We start from the raw sequence: 22,749 nt of genomic DNA, 5'->3' as shown, positions 1-22,749 counted from the left end.
AGAAAAATATATGTTCGTGACTGTATTCCAACTTGTCACTAAATTGTTTACTGACAAAACCCCTAAATGTAAAATGCGTCAAGACAGATCCGAATTTTGCATGGCACCAAAATATTTTGTAGTTTTAAGAGAACTTCTAATTAGAGCTCCGTCTCTGGAGCGCGGCAGATAGAGCATAAATGATACCAGTGGCTTCGTCTTGTGAATGGAGACTGGCGCCATCTTGTTCAACATTTTATTATATACACTGCACAAAATTAGTTTGTACAATCTAGGTGTGTGGGACATATATCCTGCCTCGGGCATGGATGTATATGATGTCCGAAGGTTAATTAGGTTTAAGTAGTTCTAAGGTCTAGGGAACTGATGACCTCCAATGTTAAGTCTCATAGTGCTCAGAGCCATTTGAACCACAACACTGCAATAGCACTGTGGGTACTATGCCAGCACGGACTACCCTAGTCCAGTGCCCTCTATAACACAAACTTCTATTCACAGCTTCAGCCCATTTCCCCCTTCTAAAATCATCAGTCTTGCAGAGGCTCTCCGACATTGGAATAGCACCCCAGCTTTGTACGTAATGGAGAAAACTGCCTATACCTCGTTCACAGGTGATCCATTCTGTTGGAATTACGTTTTCCTGTAGACATATAAGTGTCACCTTTATTTTCGATAAGGACAGAAGGTGAAGCAATGAATTAAAATTTATGCTATGTCAAGGACTTGAAACCAGTCTCCTGCTTACTATGGTGATGATTAGATTTGATTTTTGGGGCGCTCAAGTGCGCGGTTGTCAGCGCTCGTACAAATCCCAATGTTTTCACAGTCCAGTCACGCCACTTTTCCCGAATGATGATGAAATGACAAACACCCAGTCCCCGAGCGAAGAAAATCCCCGACCCGGCCGGGAATCGGACCTGAGACCTCATAATCCACAGTCATCTTGCTTACGAGGCAGATGTGCCAACTACTGCACCACTGTAGCACAGTGGCGAACACGCGTGCACAGACTACCTCAGTCCAATGTGTATTGAAGTTAGTGTTACGGAGCTTCAGCTTCTATCCTTGTCGAAAATGTAATTAGTGTAAATTGGCTCCTGAAGTTGAAGATCAAAATGAAACCATCACCATAAGAATGGATTGTCTAAAATCGTCTACCGTCGGACGTAACAATAGCTAAGGCAGTTGAAAAATTGTGTGAAAATTAATTGCTGCCTGGATACTGGAAATCTATCATTCCAAATTTATTTCTGCGCTACAGGAGCCATTTTTGAATACCAGTAGCTTCCAAAGTAGTTTCTACCATTTAACTAAATGGCGGGGAAAGAATTCTTTGCTTAGCAGAATAACAATTTCATGTTAGTAAACTTTATTACTTGTAGACGCTGAACCATAAAGGGTATCTTATTGGCTTTGCATTATTCTGTGTTTATAAAAAGTTGCGTAGTGAATAGTAAATTGAATAAGGACATGTTGTTAACATTTGATTTCTCCTTTCTTTGACGAATAATTCGGTGAATGATTGATTGAAACTGTGCTAGATGGGAAGATCACGAATTAGCCTTTAATATTTATATCCCGAAGAGTTGAATATATTACTGTGGATTTTATTATTTATGCCTGAATATCGTCCTTTTATTCTGCGCTAACGATGTATTGTAAGAGGCATGACACAAAACTACTAAAGCTTCAAAGGAATTTTTTTTTTTTTTTTTTTTTTTTTTGTGATAGGTCATTGAGAGTAATATACCTATTGCGCCTTTTCGAAGCTTACAGAACTAAAAGTGAAATTGCCTGCTGGTAGTATACGACTAAAATGAAGTGTCATGCAGCTTCTACGTGGATGTGGACGGCTTTCGCTTTTAATTACTGAAAGTTTTTGTTATTTGCCGCTACAGACAGTTGATTTGAAATGATATAGCATGTACAGCAGAGTATATAATGAATTTCGGCTGGGCAGACTGTCGAGCGGATGCGCGCGGATGACTCACCCTTCCTCCTTGATAGGCTTGTCGAGGGGCGGCTGCGGCGGCTGCGGGGGCGGCATGGCGTAGCAGGGCGCAGCGGGCGAGTAGCCGGAGGAGACGGGCGCCGCGTAGCCGCCCCCCGGGTAGCCGCTGGCGCACGAGTACGAGTAGGCGGCGTAGCTGTTGGCCGCGGGCGGGTACTCCGCCTGCTGCATCGCGTAGCCTGGGTGGGGACTCGCGTACCCTGCGACATACCACCCGCCTTGCGGAAATCATCGCAAAGTGACAACACAGCGCCCACTTGGATGTGTTCGTAACGAAGGGAAGTTACTTCCGGCTTCGCTGCGAAATTTGTATCTTACATAGTAACAGATTATGAAAAAATTGTAGCATACAGTCGCTTAGAAAGTATTACTGACATATCACATTTTAAAGATTCCTGCCTTTGAGTGTTCGGTTAAGTTTTACACATCTCACTAAATTTAAAATCAAATATATTGAGATAGCATAAAACAAATGAGATAAATAATCCGTTACCATACTTATAGATGGGGCACATCGATACCTTTTACTCTGGATGTCTGCTGTTTCACATAGTGACTTAGAAATTAACATTCTGATGGTTGCGGAATTATGAACTTGTTTCGTCTCAGTGGGTTACGGAACGATTTGATCAAGAATTTCTAACGTGACTCGTAAGTGTGTAGTCAGTTTGGTTCCTTTTCCGGAATTTCATTTAACTTGGAAAGGCATTCTCATATTACATAAAAAGAGGATACAAATGGATTTCCCTTGAGCGTAATTAGTTTAGTTCAGTAACGCAGCTTAACTGCACGAATCTCTACTCTTTTCTTTTTAAATTGAATTCATCCGTTATTAATTTGCAAGTTAACACATTTACAATACAATAATTGTTAGTCATGCTACCTGTCCAAGAATCGTTTCAGCTGGCGTGAAGTCCCATAGGCCCTACGAAATTTACTTCTGCCCACGCCATTGGTCTGTCACTATGGAATTCGAATGTTTAACGCAGAAACTCGTTGGCTGACTGTGTCAATTCTAAATCAAGTCTAAGCATATTCAATGTTCGTTACAGTGAAGCTGCATTTCATCGCTTAGTCTGAGGCGCTATGAGCATGAGACTGTCAGGTCATACATTTTCCTGACACACGCAGCTATCACCTGATTTTCTTCTTTGCATTTTTCTCTTTTCAACTTATTAGTAATACAGTGGGAATGAGTGCAAATATATATGAGGATACTGTAAATAAGAATTTAAAGTCTACTTTTTGTATTTGTAACGGCATGAGCAAGGACTACAGAGAGAGAAGTATATTCTTTGAATACTGCTATGAAACAGAGCGCAAGCGACGGATATAAAATTCAGCATCCGAAAGCAGGGCTCAAAGGACAATTAATGTCGAAAGCAGACTTTTTAAACAAAAACAGAAAAAATTACTTTTACACAGCAATGCGAGGCTCAAATTTTTTTATATACAAAGAAATACGTACATCTGTGTTGAGTCAAAAACGAAAGTGTCTTTCGATTGTAAATTAACAATAACTGGTAATGCGCCAAAAGAAAAAAATATGTGTCCTAGGTTCATTTATTTAATCACCAGTGAATCGTTTAAAAGCTATATTCCTAGCGAATAATAAAAGTTCAAATATGTGTGAATCACTATTTTAATACTGGTTCATTTAGTAATCAATTTGGCAAGCAAACTAAAATCTTTGATACAATTTCATTACTCATGGGAAACATTGCAATATTTCTTTACCGATGCATTTTGAACACGTCAAATCAGGTAAATAATTGTCAGTTCTATCTGCTAATAGCCACGCACAATAATTACTTATGGCCTGTGATTGAATGTATGGAGTGACTAACTGCTACTGTCGCCGTGATTCTTCAATATCGCCATTGCAAACAAGGACGGTGTTGACTAGAAGTTACACTTAACTGCGAAAGGTTGTTTTCAGAAATAAATTGAAGAGTGTCTGCAGGTGATCCGAATACAGTTTTACCTTGGCGACGATGAGTAGGCCCATTAAATAACGATAAGAAGTATAGAGAATTTGTCACATTTATAGGAAGAGACGTGTAAGACAATGATCGTAATAATTTATCACGTTTACAAAAACAGGCATGATAAGATGATGGTCGCCAGTAACTGTGCTGACTCGTGGACGATCTTGTCCCGATTTTGTTTGAATAGTTCACGTCGTGTTTGAGGGTATCACCAGTCTTTTAACTACTGTTTGACAAATTTAAACGGAACTTACTATGCTTCGCTTTGACTAAGCAGCTTCCATCCTATTTATGGTTTTTATGTCAGAAACTTGAGTAAATCGTTTTCCTGAGACACTTAATCAACTTTCTGATACCAAACTAAACACTAGCGTCCGGTAAACATAGTTTACAAACTCTAAGCATACCACCTGAAAAGATTGCAAACTGACAATCAGTGATAAACCATCATACCTAAAGCAGAATTACCGATCAAATATGAATTTCATGTATCTCACTTGATGTCAATTCTACTTATAAGTTATACTAAAAGAGCTAGTGGCTATATAATTTCGCTCCCGTAAGTTGTGGAAAAAAAATTATAAACAAGAGAGTAACAATCATTGATGTCATGGGTCTCTTGGCTAATACGAAACTTCCTTCAAATGTTATAGGAGAAGATTCATTCCTACATTTACAACAGTTTATAAACTTCCCTCTCGGTTTTTGCTCGTTCAAAGAAAGTGGAAAAAGCCCTTTCCATGTCGTGATTTGCTCTCGCCACATCCAAACGGCGGACACCACCGTCTTGGATAGACTATAGCCATTGCGAAGGAGAACGGATTGCCTCCACCTGCCGTAATCCGTGGGAGTAATTACTGCTGGAAGCACTTTCGAGGACAAAGGTCCGATGTGCGTGCAGCCCACAGCTTAATGCTAGCGATCGACGACCCGCAGATCTCCTCTTTCATCAGTGACGGCCCTAAGGGCAACGATTTATGGTATGATCAATCTTAGAAATTAACGTTCTCACATAATGGTCCACAAGAAGAGTTGAACATCGAAGGCTGTTGTATCCAAAGGTTCCAAAGCTTACCTTGTTCCCAGTATCGCAGCGAGCATTTCACTGTTTTGTGATGCCGACTATTTTTCTTTCATTTAAAGATGGATGGCAATCTTAAGCTACGGAGTTATCCGATAGAATTATCAGCCATTTGGTACAGGATGTAATCCAATCACATGCCGATCGTTGTTAGATGAAATTTTACTACAGGAAATACTCATTTTAATGGATACGCTGGTGTGATTACGATAACATTTTCTCCCTATATAAAGCCATTCGTTGATTAAATCTAGACCTTAAATGTCAAAAAATTAAGATACACAGCCCTGCTGCGGCAAACGCAGACTGCAATGTACGATCGACCACTAACGAGTGTAAATAAACTACAAAGAAATTCAATAATGTAAACCACGAAATTCTCCAGAATTTGTTGCGACTAGATAAGGCATAGCTCAGGAAAATTAGGTGAGAAAACGTTTCTTGTCTGATGGGCGAGTCTCATATTCCCTTCTGATCGTCCTTTTAAGTACTCCGCTGTTTTCGTTAAGAGGGCACAGAGTACTTTTTAGGCTCTATATCTTGTACAAGTTTTACAATTTTGTGGTTTAGTACCAAATTTTCTAAAATGCTTCCTGAAATTCTGGTACCATTTAATCCCATAACATACATGTCAAGGAGATCAAGTTTTTACCAGATTTGTGTGACATGATAGCTGTGATACTGAATCCATTCAGTTCCGCACATTATGTATGTTCAGCATAAAAAAAATATTGTATATTTTAATTTCTAGAAGGAACGAAGATGATAATTTACAGCTGCTAGAAACCAGCAGTGTTACTCACATAGACAATATATTCCAAGCAGAATCGCTCGAAGTAATAATTTTCCAGATGCTTTGTCAAATACCAATGCTTTCTTATAGCAGGAAAAAACGCGGTTTGGCAGCATACACAACCCCAACTATAAAATTCAGCATAAAGGCGTCAATTTTCATTCTAAACCCAATAATGTATATCCAAATGTAATCATAAAAGACTATAGAATTTAATAAATTAATAAAAAATCAATGTTTCCGTCATTCAGAAGTACCTCGTGTCCTTTTATGTCTCGATATTGTTGGGAAGCTTGCTTGAACATCTGTGGCTGACGATTGCCTCATTTTTAACCAGCCTGACCCTGTGTATAATGATCTCGACACTGATGCGACATTAAAACTTAATCTGTCTTTTTTCTCTCCGGAGGTGATACTCACCAGAAGTTTGAAACCGTTGATCATTTTCTTAAATAAGGTAAATGTTACAAAACCAGTAGCTTGTTTGATGTGAAATTAAAAACTTTCACGGAGTATAAGGCCCTCCATTAAATTCCTCAGTAATGGGGAAGGTCATAGAAACAGATTGCAATGATACTAGCCAATAAAAGGAGACATACTGCGACAATGTATGGATAAAAACTAACGGCAAGCTAGCACTTGTAATGGGTTTGGGAAGCGTGATGGAATGGTTCAGTTCGTAAGGCAGTGTGTACGAAACGCAGGTATCTGGGTTCGAATATCGATCGGACAAACAGTTTTAAATCGTCTAAAATACTTTTCAATCTAAACATAGAACAGAGCTACAATTTTCTGTAGCGGTAGTGGTGTGGAAGAAATGTTGAATAAAATAGATTGATATAGTGCTGTAACGATGAAGAAGTATTACATAAATAATGCTGGGCTTTGTATACAGCAAATAGATATATACCGGAAAATACACTGAAGCGCCAAAGAAACCAGTATAGGGCTGCGTATTCAGATACAGAGATATGTAAACAGGCATCATACGGCGCTGCGGTTGGCTACGCCTATATAAGACAACAAGTGTCTGGCGCAGTTGTTAGATCGGTTACTGCTGCTACAATGGCAAGTTATCAAGATTTCAGTGAGTTTGAATGTGGTGTTATAGTCGGCGCATGAGCGATGGGATACAATATCTCCGATGAAGTGGGGACTTTCCCGTACGACCATTTCACGAGTGTACCGTGAATGTCAGGAATCTCTTAAAATATTAAATCTCCGACATCGCTGCGGCTGGGAAAAGATCCTAAAAGAACGGAGAACGGGACCAACGACGACTGAAGAGAATCGTTCAGCGTGACGGAAGTGCAACCCTTCCGCAAATTGCTTCAGATTCCAATGCTGGGCCGTCAACAAGTGACCCATTGAACGAAACATCATCGATATGTGCTTTCGTATCTCAAGGTCCACTCGTTTACCCTTGATAACAGCACGACAAAAAGCTTTACGCATCACCTCGGCCTGTCAACACCGATATTGGACATTGATTACTGGAAACATATTGCCTGGTCGGACGGATGTGTACTGTTAAGGAGACAACCTCATGAATCCACAGACCCTACATGTCAGCGGCAGACTGTTCAAGCTGGTGGAGACTCTGTAATGGTATGTGGCGCGTGCAGTTGGATTGATATGGAACCCCTGATACGTCTAGATACGACTCTGACAGGTGAGACGTACATTAGCATTCTGTCTGATCACCTCCATCCATTCATGTCCATTGTGCATTCCGATGGAATTGGGCAATTCCAGCAGGGCAAATGCGACACCCCACACGCCCAGAATTGATACAGAGTGGCTCCAGGAACACTGTTCTGAGTTTAAACACTTCCGCTCGCCACCAAACTCCCCAGACATGAACATTATTGAGCATACCTGGGATGCCTTGCAACGTGCTGTTCAGAAGAGATCTCCATCCCCCCGTACTCTTACGGTTTTATGGACAGCTCTGCAGGATTCATGGTGTCAGTTCCCTTCAGCACTAATTCAGACATAGTCGAGTCCATTCCACGTCATGTTGCGCGACTTCTGCGTGCTCGCGGGGCCCTGGACGATACTAGGCAGGTGTACCAGTTTCTTCGACTCTTCAGTGTTTGAAACACTAAAAGAATGGAGAGATGACTAGTGTAAATTGTAGTCGGCCGATATCTGCGCACGACCTGAAGCACTTAACGGATAATCTATCTGGACAAATATTAGTCACCCACTTTAAAAGAGTTCATTGGTCGATTCGGAGCGCTGTACGTGATGTAAAACTGGTAACAGGTGCTCATATGACCCATCATTATTAACGTCAGTCATGGCAGTGAAGTGGATTGAATGTGCTAGTTGATTGCATGGAATCAGCGCAGTAAGATATATCGACGTGCAGACGTGACAGGTTGACAGAAAGGAGCAATCATGATTGGACGTACCAATGACCACACCGTGGAAAAGTTGTCCGATTTGTTAATGGATCTAAGACGAGTGCCCAACATTTCTACAAGGAATGGTATACCACTCACAATGATGTAACACAGTGTAAGAAAGGCAGTTGTAAACACATCCTAACCACATGATGCGGGGATGAGTGTCTAGCTTTGTCAGGTACAATCAGTTTGAAACCGAACAGGAATTGGTACTAGCAGTGTATGAGGTCCATCTCAACCAGTTTACGAGAGAAAATTGCGAAGGAAACCGCATGTAATGCACATTCGGAGTCCGATACCTCACAGAAAGTCATTGCTCATCACATGAATGCTGCACGTCTAAAGGAAATGATGCAAGGGGTCGAGTGCAACGACAACGCAATGTAGCATATAACCCGTACTGTACCGAGAGTGTAGTTCAGTCATGTTGTGGGAATGTTTTTCGTATTGCGACTTGAGTCCACTCATGTTCTTTTCGATGGGCATGAGCCAGAATGTTTATTTTAACATTCTCGGTGGTCATGTGTTACCCTTTCTTCTAAGTCTTCATAATGCTGTGCGTACTTCCGTCTTGCAAGATGGCAACAGCCGTGTTCACCGGGCTGCACGCATACGTTCTTGGTTTCAAGAACACTGAGGCACGCTACCGCACATCGACTGGCCAGTTAAATTAACCGAGCTTAATCCTTTAGAATGTCTTGGACTATTTGGAATAGCGGATAAAATGTAGCAGCAAAATTCCCCATTATTTGACAGCTCAGCAATGGAGGGCTTCAGCAGGATATGGTATACTTGTAGGCTCTCTTCCTCGTAGAACCGAGGCCACTATGAAGGCGGTGTTGTATAATATTTGCTTGATGTTTCCTTGGGGTGACGAATTTTTCGCATGGTGTGTTTATCAAACATAAGAGCGACTCCAAGAACAAACGAACAGAACCGAATAGATGAACGTTGCATTGTAGTGGTAACTGCAAAGTTCCTTAGAAAGTTCGTCAACTGACTTTCTCTGTGATATAAGATATCAAGTAGGCCTATACTAAGAAGAAATATCGCTGCAATACATGTCATGAAATTAATCTTCTCGGGTGTGGCTTGCATTCACTCACTAAATGCACTATAGCAAAACGTACTCCTTAGGCTTTTTGCAATCACTATAACCCAAACATAATTCAAACTATACATTAAAGACGCTGTTGGTAGGCTAAGCTGACCGTTTTGGCTGCAGCTACCTTATCGTGGACTGAATAATAACAATCTTGTAGGCATCAATATCGGTAACGTAATTAGAAGGATTATCCTTCTTCATTCAATAATGACGCCCAGTTGTTTTCCTAGGAAACCTTTAACCAATATGCAAAATATTAGGATACAAACAGATCGAGTTTTCGCTGAACGCATAGTCTTTTAGTCATGTACAGGCGCTACTAAATGCACTAGATCATTCTATTTCAATTATAAATTAACGTCACTGAACACTCCATGGAGTAATTTGATTAATTTGATTTGAATGGAACTTCTAAACTATAGTAAAAAATTCTAGTTTTCGGTTTGAAAAACTGTGCAATAATATCGTTTATGAAGATGTCCTGACGTACAGCTGTTTTCTCGCCAGTACAGTGAAAAAATATAATGCGTCAAGTACGATTGCTGTAACGATGGAGTGCATACGCAGTTGGTCAGACTTCAAATAATTACCAGGAATGTCGGACATCTTCAGCATTCACAGCGCGACATTCAATGACCGTTTCACACAGTACTTTCCTTACCTTCATCCTGCGGAGATGAGCTAGAGGTCTACAGATGAGACGTAAAACCTAAGTAGCAAGATATAAGCAACTGAAAAGAGGAGCCGGCCGGTATGGCCGAGCGGTTCTAGGCGCTTCAGTCTGGAATTGCGTGATCGCTGTGGTCGCAGGCTCGAATCCTGCCTCGGGCATGGATGTGTGTGATGTCGTTAGGTTAGTTAGCTAAGTTCTAGGGGACTGATAACCTCAGATGTTAAGTCCCATAGTGCTCAGAGCCACTTTTTTGAAAAGAGGAAACTACATTCGATCACGTGAATAATAAGTTTTTCTCTTTTAACTTGTGAAAATACACATCACAGAAAAATGTTGAACTGAGAAGATGAGACAATATCCAAAAGATTCGTACGTCTTTTCTAACGGGAGTTGTAAGCTAGCATACGTTACGACTGCGACAACACGCAGTGACGTGCCCGAAGAACTGACAATAACATCTACATCATATTACGCAAGCCACCTAATGGTGTGTGGCGGAGGGTACTTTCGGTACCACTATCTGATCCCTCCAACCCTGTTCCACTCCTGAATAGTCCGTGGGAAGAATGATTGTCGGTTAGCCTCTGTATTGTCTCTAATTTCTCGAATTTTCTCCTCGTGATCAATATGCGAGATGTATGTGGTGGAAGTAATATGTAATCTGACTCCTGAAAAGTGCTGTCCCGAAATTTCAGTAGTAAATCTCTCCGTGCTGCACAACGTCTCTCTTGTAACGTCTGCCAGTGGAGTTTGTTTAGCATCTCCGTAACGCTCTCGCCAGCTAAACGACCCCGTGAAGAAACGCGCCGCTCTTCGTTGGATCTTCTCTATCTTCTCTATCAGTACTACCTGACAGGGATCCTAGATAGATGAACAATACTCAAGAATCGGGCGAACAAGCGCCTTATGACTTACATTTCCTTAAGATTCTTCCGATGAATCTGAGTTTGGTGTCTGCTTCTCTCACTATCTGTTTTATCTGGTCATTCCATTTAAGGTCGTTCTGGATAGTTACGCCTAGATATTTTACGGCAGACGCTGTATCCAGCTGTTTGTCATCAATAGTGTAGCTGTACAGTAGTGGATCTCTTTTCTTATGTATGCGTAATACGTTGCATTTATTTACGTTAAGGGTCAACTTCCAGAGTCTGCACCATTCAACAATTCTCTGCAGGTCGTTCTGCAAATTCTTACTATCTTCTACCGTTGCTGCTTTGGTGTAAACAGCTACACCATCTGCGAATAGCCTTAGAGAGCATCCGACGCTTTCTACAAAGGGGGCCGCGCGGGATTAGCCGAGCGGTCTCAGTCGCTGCAGTCATGGACTGTACGGCTGGTCCCGGCGGAGGTTCGAGTCCTCCCTCGGGCATGGGTGCGTGTGTTTGTCCTTAGGATAATTTAGGTTAAGTAGTATGGTAAGCTTAGGGACTGATGACCTTAGCGGTTAAGTCCCGTAAGATTTCGCACACATTTGAACATTTTTTTGAAACAAAGAGGACTGAGAATTAAATGTGGCACCATGTGCAGAAATTAAAGAAGTGATTTCTGTGCAGAAACGAGCACACATTTTAGGAGAAAAAGTAAGCAGATTAAGAAGAGAAATTAAATGGAAAAAAGGAAGAAGTTCTGTGACTCTCATGTGTGGCAATTACTATATGTTTCAGAAGATTTTCATTAACAGTTTCGAAAAGCAATTTAATTCGTTTGTTGCGGTAGTTTTGCACTTAAATTTGTGCCCAGCACGCTTAGTACCGACCCAAAATTTTCCTTTATTTTGCATCAATCCGGATCCACTCTCCATATGTACTGTATGCTTACCAAGAAGAGGGCAATGAATAGGGCAACCGAAGATGATGGTGGCGATCAGCGCGCGCACTTCCTGGCGCCGTGGCACTCTAACGAGAGCAGTCGCAGCCGACAAAGGCAGCGCGACAGGGCGGCAGCGCGGCCAGCGCGCGGTCCGCCGGCGCGCAGTAATTGCATTTTAACATTGAATATCGAACTGGCGGCCCGTGTTTCGGGCGCGTAATGAGTCCCGCAGGTGCCATCCAGATATTGATTAGGCTCTAAACAATGAGCGACCTTTTCAGCACCGGCGTGCCTCGACTGCATCGCCGGCCCCCGTTGTGTGTGCGTATGCATATATGTAGATCGGCTAATTTTTTGGCATTGGGCAAGGTTTTTTCCCCTGTATTTTTTTTTTGTTTTATTACCCGGGTCGTTGAAAAGGGGGCAGCGAAATGAATATGTTGCTGCCCTGTGGGCATTGTCCGCGTTCTCTTTTTTGTCTGGCGTGCTCCTACACGGGCGGCGCCGCTGCCTGGCGGTACAGTCGTGCCACTATTCAACTGTCGCTCTGCTCTTCGCCGCGACTTGTACGAGCCAGGAAAAATTTTCTGCACCCCGTATTGTTCCATCAACAATAGAAGACCCCAACTATGCTTTACCGCTCTTTGTTTTCCGTAGCCACATTATATTTCCGGCTGACCCGTGACATGTTTCGTAGCCTCTTTTACAAATAAAAAAAACTGCTTTTGTGCTGTAGGAATGGGTTTTTATCCATCTTGAGGATGTTAGCTGTTTTCTGTCTTTCATTAAAATAAACATGATATAATTTCATAGAAGATGTATAGGCACCGTAGACAGCTTATGAATTTTTGACTAAAAGTTTTAAAGATACATTTATGTTTCATCTCCGGGTAATTTTATCGCATTCACTGTAAACTGCCTTTCTTTCTTCACGAAGAAGCTGCAAGTCGGTAGCTTTCGCTGTGTGATTTGAATAATACGCATGGTGCGTCATGTCGGTTTATGCAGTGGCTTTACCTCCCATCTTGAAATTTTTGAACAGTTTCCGTACCTTGTCGAATGGCTCTGAGCACTATGGGACTTAACATCTGAGGTCATCAGTCCCCTAGAACTTAGAAGTACTTAAACCTCACTAACCTAAGGATATCACAAACATCCATGCCCGAGGCAGGATTCGAACCTGTGACCATAGCAGTCGTGCGGATCCGAACTGAAGCGCCTAGAACCGCTCGGCCACCGCGGCCGGCCTTTCGTACCTCAGTAGGTGAAAACAGGAACCTTATAGGATCACTTTGTTGTCTCTCCGTCTGTCTGTCTGTTTGTCTCTCTGTCCGATAAGACTCTTTCGATGAGGAAGGGGTATCAAGTTGAAAAAAATGTGTGTGAAATCTTATGGGACTTAACTACTAAGGTCATCAGTCCGTAAACTTACCCACTACTTAACCTAAATTATTCTAAGGACAAACACACACACTCACGCCCGAGGCATGACTCGAACCTTCGCCGGGATCAGCCGCATAGTCCATGACTGCAGCGCCTTAGACCGCTCGGCTAATCAGGCTCGGCGGTATCAAGTTGATATTTATGTCACGTACTGAGGTCTATGGTCCCCTTGTGGCGTAAAAAATTAAAGAAGTCAACACAACGAAAAGATACGACCATTTATGTCACATATTTTGAAAATCGCAAACTCAATCATCGAAACCCATAGGGTACTTCCCATTGACCTACAATCATGAAATTTGGCAGAAAGTAAGGTTTCACAGTAGAAGTAACCGGAAAAATCCGAAAAGCGTTAATCTGCAATTATGTCACACAAAAATTTTTCTTTTCCCATTTGTTATCCGACGTCAAACATGACATTGAAACAGTCAGTTGTTCTGCTTCCAAGCTGACTGGGTCATAGTGATACAATCCAAACATCAGGCGAGGAATGACTTCACTGTTCATATGATTCGATTCGGAATTTATGCACCATCTGACATCGAGGAGCGATTCCTGCGCGATGGTAAGGCGTTTACAGTTGTATGCGAAACAAACATTCGCAGGTCTGGGAATGTTGGTTTTACCAAATGGATCAAATGGCTCTGAGCACTATGGGACTTAACATCTGAGGTCATCAATCCCCTGGAACTTAGAGCTACTTAAACCTAACTAACCTAAGGACATCACACACATCCATGCCCGAGGCAAGATTCGAACCTGCGGCCGTAGCAGCAGCGAGGTTCCGGACTGAAGTGCCTAGAACCGCTCGGCCACCGCGACCGGCGTTGGTTTTACATGCAACTTAAACCGCCATATCTTCGTGCAGCAACCGCTCCTGGCTATCTGATGATCGATAAATTCCGAAAGCGTCATATGAACAGTAACGTCATCCCTTGCCTGATGTTCGACTTTTATCATTGTGATTCACTCAACCTGAATGCAGAGTTACTGCTTATTGTAATAATGGTCGCCGGCCGAAGTGGCCGTGCTGTTAAAGGCGCTGCAGTCTGGAACCGCAAGACCGCTACGGTCGCAGGTTCGAATCCTGCCTCGGGCATGGATGTTTGTGATGTCTTTAGGTTAGTTAGGTTTAACTAGTTCTAAGTTCTAGGGGACTAATGACCTCAGCAGTTGAGTCCCATAGTGCTCAGAGCCATTTTGAACCGTTTTGTAATAATGGTCGTCCGGCTCCTGCCTGACTTTGCTTCGCATGTATATTATTGAAATTAAAAGATTCTCGAAAATCTTGGAATCCCTAGGACTGACATTTTGCCAGAATAAGTGTCGATAACAGGCAAAAACGGTCGAGAATTTCGATTCCCAGAATGGATGAACTGTCAATACAGGCTGTTTCGAAAAGAACTTTGCAAGTTTAAAAATTCATATAAATTTATTGAAAGAAGATAGAGAGCTGGGTTGAATGCTATTTTGTAGGGAAACATCAAGTTTTTTCTTTTACCTTCAACTAAAGCTGTTGTATGTACTTCCGTTGGTTATCCTGCACACATCCCATCGGAAGTCAATTTCTTCCCAAACTCACTGTACTGTTTCAGGTGTAACTTGCTCTAAGTTCAGGTAGAGAAGACGGCACATGAGGTACAAACGCGATACCCTTGATGAATACCCATAAAAAATCGAGTGATATCAGGTCTGGGGAACGTGGGGGCCACAAATTGGCGCATCACGGCCAATTCCTTGATCTGGAAAGCGATCACTGAGAAAATCCCGGACGTCAGTCAGCCAGGTTGTGGGGTGGTGCACCATGTTGTATGAAGTAAACATTTCGTTCTTGGTCATCCCCATCGATCTATGGTATCAGAAATTGTTGTAACATATCCAGGTACACTATCCCATTGATGGTTTTCTTACGGAAAATAAGGGCCCGTACGTTTTGTTCACGCTCAATGCACAAAAAGGTTCAGTTTAGGACTATCACGAACATGTTGCAATGTTTGATGTGGATTTTCACTGCCCCAGATCCTACAGTTACGTGCGTTAACCTTGGCACTTAAATGAAAAGTCGACTAATCAGAAAAAAAGATGATTTTGTCCAAGAAATGTTCATCCTCATGTAATCGATTTAACAAATCCGCACAGATGTTCTTACGAGCAATTTTATCAGTGTCTTTTATTGCTTGTACGATCGCCAATCTGTATGGTTCCAAATGCAAATGGCTTCTCAACACACGCCATACAGTCGTATGTGGGAACTGCAATTCGCGAGATGCACGCCGGGTCGATTTTGTAGGGCTGTTGACAAAACGTTGTCTCACTCGCTCAACGACGTCGTCAGATGTGCTTGGACGACCTGACATTTTCCCATGTCTTACTGAGCACCCTATTTCTACAAAACATTTATGCCACTCATAAAGTGTAGGCCAACTAGGAGGATCTTTAGCGTACTTAATACGGAAATTACGCTGATCTGTTGTGTGGTGTCACCGCCAGACACCACACTTGCTAGGTGGTAGCCTTTAAATCGGCCGCGGTCCATTAGTATATGTCGGACCCGCGTGTCGCCACTGTCAGTGATAGCAGACCGAGCGCCACCACACGACAGGTCTAGAGAGACGTCATAGCACTCGCCCCAGTTGTACAGCCGACTTAGCCAGAGATGGATCACTGACAACTACGCTCTCGTTTGCCGAGACGATGGTTCGCATGGCCTTCAGCTGCGTCATTTGCTGCGACCTAGCAGGGCGCCATAGCATTTGATATCGAGATTATAACCTGTACCGTCAAGAGCGATGTGCACCAGTTGTGGATTGAAGTTGAGTATTATATCGGCTACGTACTTTATTTGCTACTATTAATTCCCTTAACTGTTCCAGGCCTCGCGCCGGCCTGCGTGGGTTTGGGCGCGTGCCTTTCGGCTTCCTCTCGTTGTGACTTGGCTGTCTTGCCGGGTCACAACATGTTGTCGCCTACTCGATTCTTCAAGCCAAAACACACAGCCAGGACGCTCGGGTACAGTGAAGGCAGCTATCTTTAACGCAACTGCCGCTAGCGCTCCTTACGGTGCGATTCGACACTAGCGAACTAAGCGATACAAAACCTGATGTATTTCTCTACATTTGACACTACTGTCACCCCTGTAGGTACTACGAATTAATTTGTATGAATTTTCAAAGTTGTAAAGTCCTTTTCGAAACACCCTGTTTGCACGGAACCTTCAGTGCGCGAGTCCTAACTCACACCTGGCCAATGCTGTTGTTGTTGTTTTTTTAATCATGACGACCCTCAGCTGCCTCTCAGTGTGTAGTTAAGTATGGATGGCCATCTCATTTCGCTTGTCCCCACAGCGAGTTAGGAGAATTTTGTAGTGATGGGACTTAATATGTCGTACTTACACATTCGTAACTCGTAAGAGACACTACAAACTTCAGTACCTTGTGTAAAACTGCGACTAGAAACGCTTTTACATGTTAAATATAATATTTTAGTTATATTCTGACAACAGGATAGGTAAAGTTATAAAGTGTAGAAGATATTCGGGCACTTATCAGAAAATCATACTTTTTAAAATTTTGCTTTTGAATTTTGTAAAAATCATTCTATCATTAGACAACAGATGAGAATGCGATGAAAATTACCAAAGTAACTGCAAAAAACTGCCACTGGAATCGCTATAATCAATAAATACACTTCCTCACAAAAAGAAAGTGGAGGACCCAGAAGGGCAGGAGGAAACGAAATGAACCTTCACAGCCTGAGAAAGTATCTGATATTACTGAGTGATTACAAATCAAGTCAAATTTACAATGAGCTTGGCAATATGCGCCTACTTGTCAGTATGACGTAGACCTGGGTGCATGCTCTGGTTTGGTTAGGAAAGACGTCATGAAGCTCTTGTATACTCTCCTGAGGCAATTTGGCCCACATATGTTGTAAATTGTCTTTCATATCCTGGATACTGGTACTGGGATGAAATCGACGTCGGAGCTTGTCATGGACATGCTCCGTAGGGGACATATCTGGGGATCGTGCTGGCCACAGGAGTACCTCAGCATAATGCAGGAAGTTCATAGAGACAAATGACTTTTGTGGACAAGCATTGTTCTGTTGAAATATGGCATCACGATATCGTCGCATGAGGGTTAATACGTGAGGGTGTGACGTATCCTTGTGCCGTCAAAGTTCATTAATTCACTACCAGCCGTGAACTTAAGTCATACCTGACGGCTCTCCACACATGGCGACAGGAGTAAAACTTCTGTGCCTCTCAAAACCATTGGTAGAATGAGACCTCTCCATGTCGCCGCCATACTCGCCGACGATGGTCATTCGGGGTAATGCAGAAACACGATTTATCACTGAGTAGGATGCGACGATGCTCATCAAGCGTTGTTTGCTATCCTGTCATGGCGCCACTCAAAAAGCAGCCATTTTTGTCGCGGTATAAACGCATAGGACATACTCCCTAGTCCACCTGCTGCTAGCCTTCGACCAATGGTATGGAAAGACGCAAAATGTTGCAGGGATCCTGTTTTCGTTACCTGATGACGGGTGCAGATGTTAAGAGGTTACAATGTGCTTGGAACATAACACGGTGATTCTACCTTACGATATTCGGTCTCGGTCGATTGGAAACTTTACGACGATTATGCGTGCACACACGTTCCCACGCAGTTCAACTTTATGCTTCACAAAGCAAAATATTACTTCATCTGAGCAGCCGGCGAAGGGACCCACAACGAGGCCACTTTCAAAGTCTGTCAGGTACTGATAACAGTGTTACATGAGTATCCAGAATCTCCGTGTCCTTCGCAGGGAACACTCAACATCTCTCGCTGTTGACGCCCTTATATACCATACCATGCCTAATAACAACACTAAACACGAACAACGATAATGCACTCTTGTGGTCGTTCTACTTGTCACAGGGAATTGTTAATCTAATCATTTACGTACTCGCCGACGTTATGTGTGTGTGCAACCCTGATAACTTCTTCCATCCGTGAATGCGTGCAGATGGGATCCTGTGGTATAGCCGTCCATGCTGCATTCACCTTGTTCCAAAGTTCATCTGTGTCGGTTGGCATTGATTCAGAGCGCTGCACCTGACGTTCCACCACGTCCCACCCATTTTGGATTGGCGACAAGTCTGGCGATCTGGCGGGCCAGGGCAAAAGGCTTACATCTGTGACACCAAGAAGGCACGTGTTCGAGCAGCAACATATGAGTGCATTGTCTAATGGCGTCTGGGGAGTTGTGCAGAAAGGGTATGGCTACGGGTTGCAGGATGTCATTCCCGTAGGCTACATTGATCACTGGGTGCACACACGCCAGCAGTGATCTGTGGTTGTATCCAATAGCACCCCTTGAGTTGCCACTGTATGTCTTGTGCGACTGCAGTCATTGTGATGCCGTTTCCCCTGTCTGCGGCGAACCAAAATGGGGCCATCATTTTCAAACGAAACTGGATTCGTCCGAAAACACTATTTGATGCCATTCCTGTCCCAAATGACGTCGTTTCATACGCCATTGCCTCTAGCATGTTTCTGCACATTCGTCAAAGATAGGCAGAGGGGAACGACGCGCGCGTAACCCATTGCGTCACCCCTGACAGTGTAAGGCGCGTTACACTGTTCCATTGTTGTGCCAGAACCGAAGAGGACCTAGATCTCTTTTGATGAGGTGTCGATCTTCTCAGCAGGGGTGGGGTGGTCTGGGTGGTGCAGCCTGACCCCTCTGATCGTGTTCTAAGGCCTTCCATTAACCATTTGGCACACACCCTTTGCGCTGCCGAAACTCTTCGTCACACACGAGCAGCAATTTCCGGATGGATGCATACATTCTCTCATGCCAATAATGCGCCCACTTTCAAACTCACTGATTTGATGGTACGGTTGGCGCATACGTCTGCGAGACATCCTGAACATCTACTGAAGTAACGCTGACCCATTGCTTTAGGTTTATAGCGACAAAGCTACAGGCACATTTTATCGGTAGGTGGTGTTGCGCACGATATCGATTTTGACCCTGAACCCGTGGGCCAACATAGTTCATATGCTAATCATTTCTGCAGAACATACTAATGTACATGTCCTGTGAATATGAACGTCCTGACTCTAGTCGTTCAATGGGTTTTGTTTTTTCTGACTGTGAGTGGTTTTTATCGTAAGTATCTCATCTTCGTATCTGTCATGGACGCAGAAACAAAAGTCCAGCGTGCCGTTGATTAAAAACAGATAACAGTCACGATGATATCGATAGTAGATGCAGTTATGTAAGATTTTTCGAATGGCTGTACAAGCGGTATGGCGAGATTTTCGACTCCGTCCTCCAGTCTTTACGCATTATAGAATACGGCTAGTTTTCAAATGACATAGCTATCAACGAGACATTACACACCTACAGAAAAAAATTACACCTTTGGAATTTTCTGAATTCCGATGACGGAGGCATGATTTCACTGACTGGCTAATAGATTATTGTGTTAGAACTATACGTGCACTTTATCTATCGGGTGATCAAAAAGTCAGTATAAATTTGAAAACTGAGTAAATCACAGAATATTGTAGATAGAGAGGTACAAATTGACACACATGCTTGGAATGACATGGGGTTTTATTAGAACCAAAAAAATACAAAAGTTCACAAAATCTCCGACAGATGGCGCTTCATCTGATCAGAATATCAATAATTAGCATAACAAAGTAAGACAAAGCAAAGATGATGTTCTTTACAGGAAATGCTCAATATGTCCACTATCATTCCTCAACAATAGCTGTAGTCGAGGAATAATGTTGTGAACAGCACTGTAAAGCATGTCCGGAGTTATGGTGAGGCATTGGCGTCGGATGTTGTCTTTCAGCATCCGTAGAGATGTAGGTCGATCACGATACACTTGCGACTTCAGGTAACCCCAAAGCCAATAATCACACGGACTGAGGTCTGGGGACCTGGGAGGCCAAGCATGACGAAAGTGGCGGCTGAGCACACGATTGTCACCAAACGACGCGCGCAAGAGATCTTTCACGCGTCTAGCAATTTTTTTTGGTTCTAATAAAACCCCACGTCATTCCAAGAATGTGTGTCAATTTTTACCTCTCTATCTACATTATTCCGTGCTATATTAAGTTTTCAAATTTATACTGACTTTTTGATCACCCGGTACTTCAGCCACTGCCTATCGGAAGCAAACCTACTGCGTCATATAACTCTGAATCTCTCTGTAATGCTGAAATTAGTATGCGTCGTTTTTTACGCATGATGTAATATGCATGTACGTGCGTTGGTTAACACTGGTGTAACAGACTTACGGCATGCCGACAAAGATTTCAGTTTCTGGTTTCGTGACGTTTTACTTCTGACTTGTGTAGTATTTAAATGTTTATTCGTTAGAAGTCATTACATAATTCACATCTTTCCTGTATTTTTTATCGCTACGCAAAATCTGTAAACGTACATTGATGTCCTTCAAGCCATACCAATTTATTGCGTGTGTGTGTGTGTGTGTGTGTGTGTGTGTGTGTGTGAATTCCTAAGGAACCAGACTGCTGAGGTCTCGGTCCCTATTATTGCCCCTATTGTATACTGAAGCTACGTTTTGTGACATATTACTGATTTAAATATTAAATACATCTATTTGTACTATACAGTCCATCATGTTAACTTATCCTTAAAATAATATTTAAAGAGAACATAAGCGAGGACAGATTCTCGTTGCATTAAGACATGCGTGAACTTCGCTATTTTGTATGCCTTTCTGCCCTATTTATATCGGTAGCAATAAATATTTTCAGTCGTTTCAGCTGTTGATCGATATGATCAGGTGGGAATAACTAGTGTACTTAGCGATTGTTGTTACACAATCCTTTAAGTGAGGAAATGTCACTCATGTGCTAATTATCCGTAAAAGTCTAGAGTACAGTTATTGTGATTTACAAAAAGACCACTGCCAGTATCAAATTTCGTCTCTTTTTAAAGTTGTACGCGATGAAACGCTGATCAATACGGTCGATTCCTGAGCATTGGCGTTCAATATGAGGATCTATATTACTCGCACGTAACAAATGGAGCAAAAAAAATAATGAAAGTCGAAGCCGGACAGCACCGGCAAAAGGCGGCAATAAACACGGCGATATGAAGCAGCTGTACTGTTCACTTGTCGCCGGCGCGCTCAAAGCGCAGTTTCCCACAGCGCGGCGACAGAGACGCAAAAAACAGCAGACTGGGGCAGGAGAAGGGCGCGGGTGGGGGACGCGGCGGACACAGAAACGAAAATTGGCAATGTCGGCCGGCGCCAACATGCGCGCAAATAAACGGAATTGGTCCCTGGGCGAGGGGGGGCAGCCGGCGATACAGGCTGGCGCGCACGCCGCTTCCTTCCCCGTCATGTCCGACCCGCGCTAGCGGCACGCGGTAATCGACGAGACGGTTGACCCACTGCGCGAGGGCAGCGTTTCAAGCAGACCGTGCAGCGACAGAGCCGGGCGAGCTAACTCTTTCAAAGCGGTCACCGGCTGTAACTAGTCACCTTCCACGTAATGTTTACCGCAGGCAGGCTAAGCTTGAAAAAATTCAGGTGCAGTCCGTTATGTTGGGTATTTGTAAATATTTGTACCACTCTGCGTTTTAAGTCTGTTAAGGGGGGTAGGACGTCAAACGGGCCGACTTGGAGCAGGAGAGGCACCACAGCATATTTTAATTTCCACTGTCTATACTTCTACAAGTAGATTCATAAAACTTTGTCAGCATGACCAGGAAGGATTCAGGATTCACACTCGTAGCAGCGGAAGTACAAAAAAATAACAAAATAATTTTTTTACATGTGAAATTTCATCATTTTTCACTTACTATTGGCTGCATTTGTTGCTATAGGTACACTTTTCTTTATAAGTAAGAGAGACTGTTCGATGAATTTTGCACAGCATACAAACCATACTTACAGGTGCCTAAAACTCTAGAATCTATTTAATGTATGAAAAAATGATTGAGCTGTTACGTTTTAAACTTTATGTTTAGAAAAAATAAAGTTTTGTAGTTAATTATCTCAATTTTTACCACAGTTTTTAATATATTTGGAAAATTCTAGAATTTCATACACCTTTAAGTATGGTTTGCAAGGGCGTACCCAGGATCTGAACTGGGGGGTGGGGGGGGGGGGGCGGCAGGTCATACTAGTCTCAGGAAATAAGTACTTGAGACAACATACAGCACTTCTTATTAAATAAAACAGTAAACCAGTGAAAAACTGCTTTTAATAAACATTTTAAATACAAGAATGCACTTGTATAATCTGAGAAAACATGCAGCATTTCTTAATAAATAAAACAGTAAACTAGTGAAAAACTACGAATATCTTCTGGGGGGGGGGGGGGGGGGCAGCTGCCCCACCCCGTGCCCCTCGCTGGGTACGCCCCTGATGGTTTGTATGCTGTGCAAAAT

At 42.8% G+C, this 22,749-nt stretch overlaps 1 protein-coding gene across 1 annotated transcript in view; it reads right to left on the bottom strand.

Annotated features, from left to right (window-relative positions):
* LOC126480242 (trithorax group protein osa-like) overlaps positions 1-22,749 on the bottom strand; it is a gene marked incomplete at its 5' end in the record, with an annotated part of 286,292 nt that overhangs the window by 152,323 nt on the left and 111,220 nt on the right. Inside the window, one exon of the mRNA XM_050103963.1 lies at positions 1,992-2,211. Within this exon, the coding sequence (XP_049959920.1) occupies positions 1,992-2,211 (220 nt within the window). The remainder of the gene's footprint in view (positions 1-1,991; positions 2,212-22,749) is intronic.

Source organism: Schistocerca serialis, chromosome 1 (assembly GCF_023864345.2).
Source record: "Schistocerca serialis cubense isolate TAMUIC-IGC-003099 chromosome 1, iqSchSeri2.2, whole genome shotgun sequence".
In the NCBI taxonomy this organism is placed as follows: domain Eukaryota; kingdom Metazoa; phylum Arthropoda; class Insecta; order Orthoptera; family Acrididae; genus Schistocerca; species Schistocerca serialis.
This window is presented reverse-complemented; position numbering and strand designations above follow the sequence as displayed.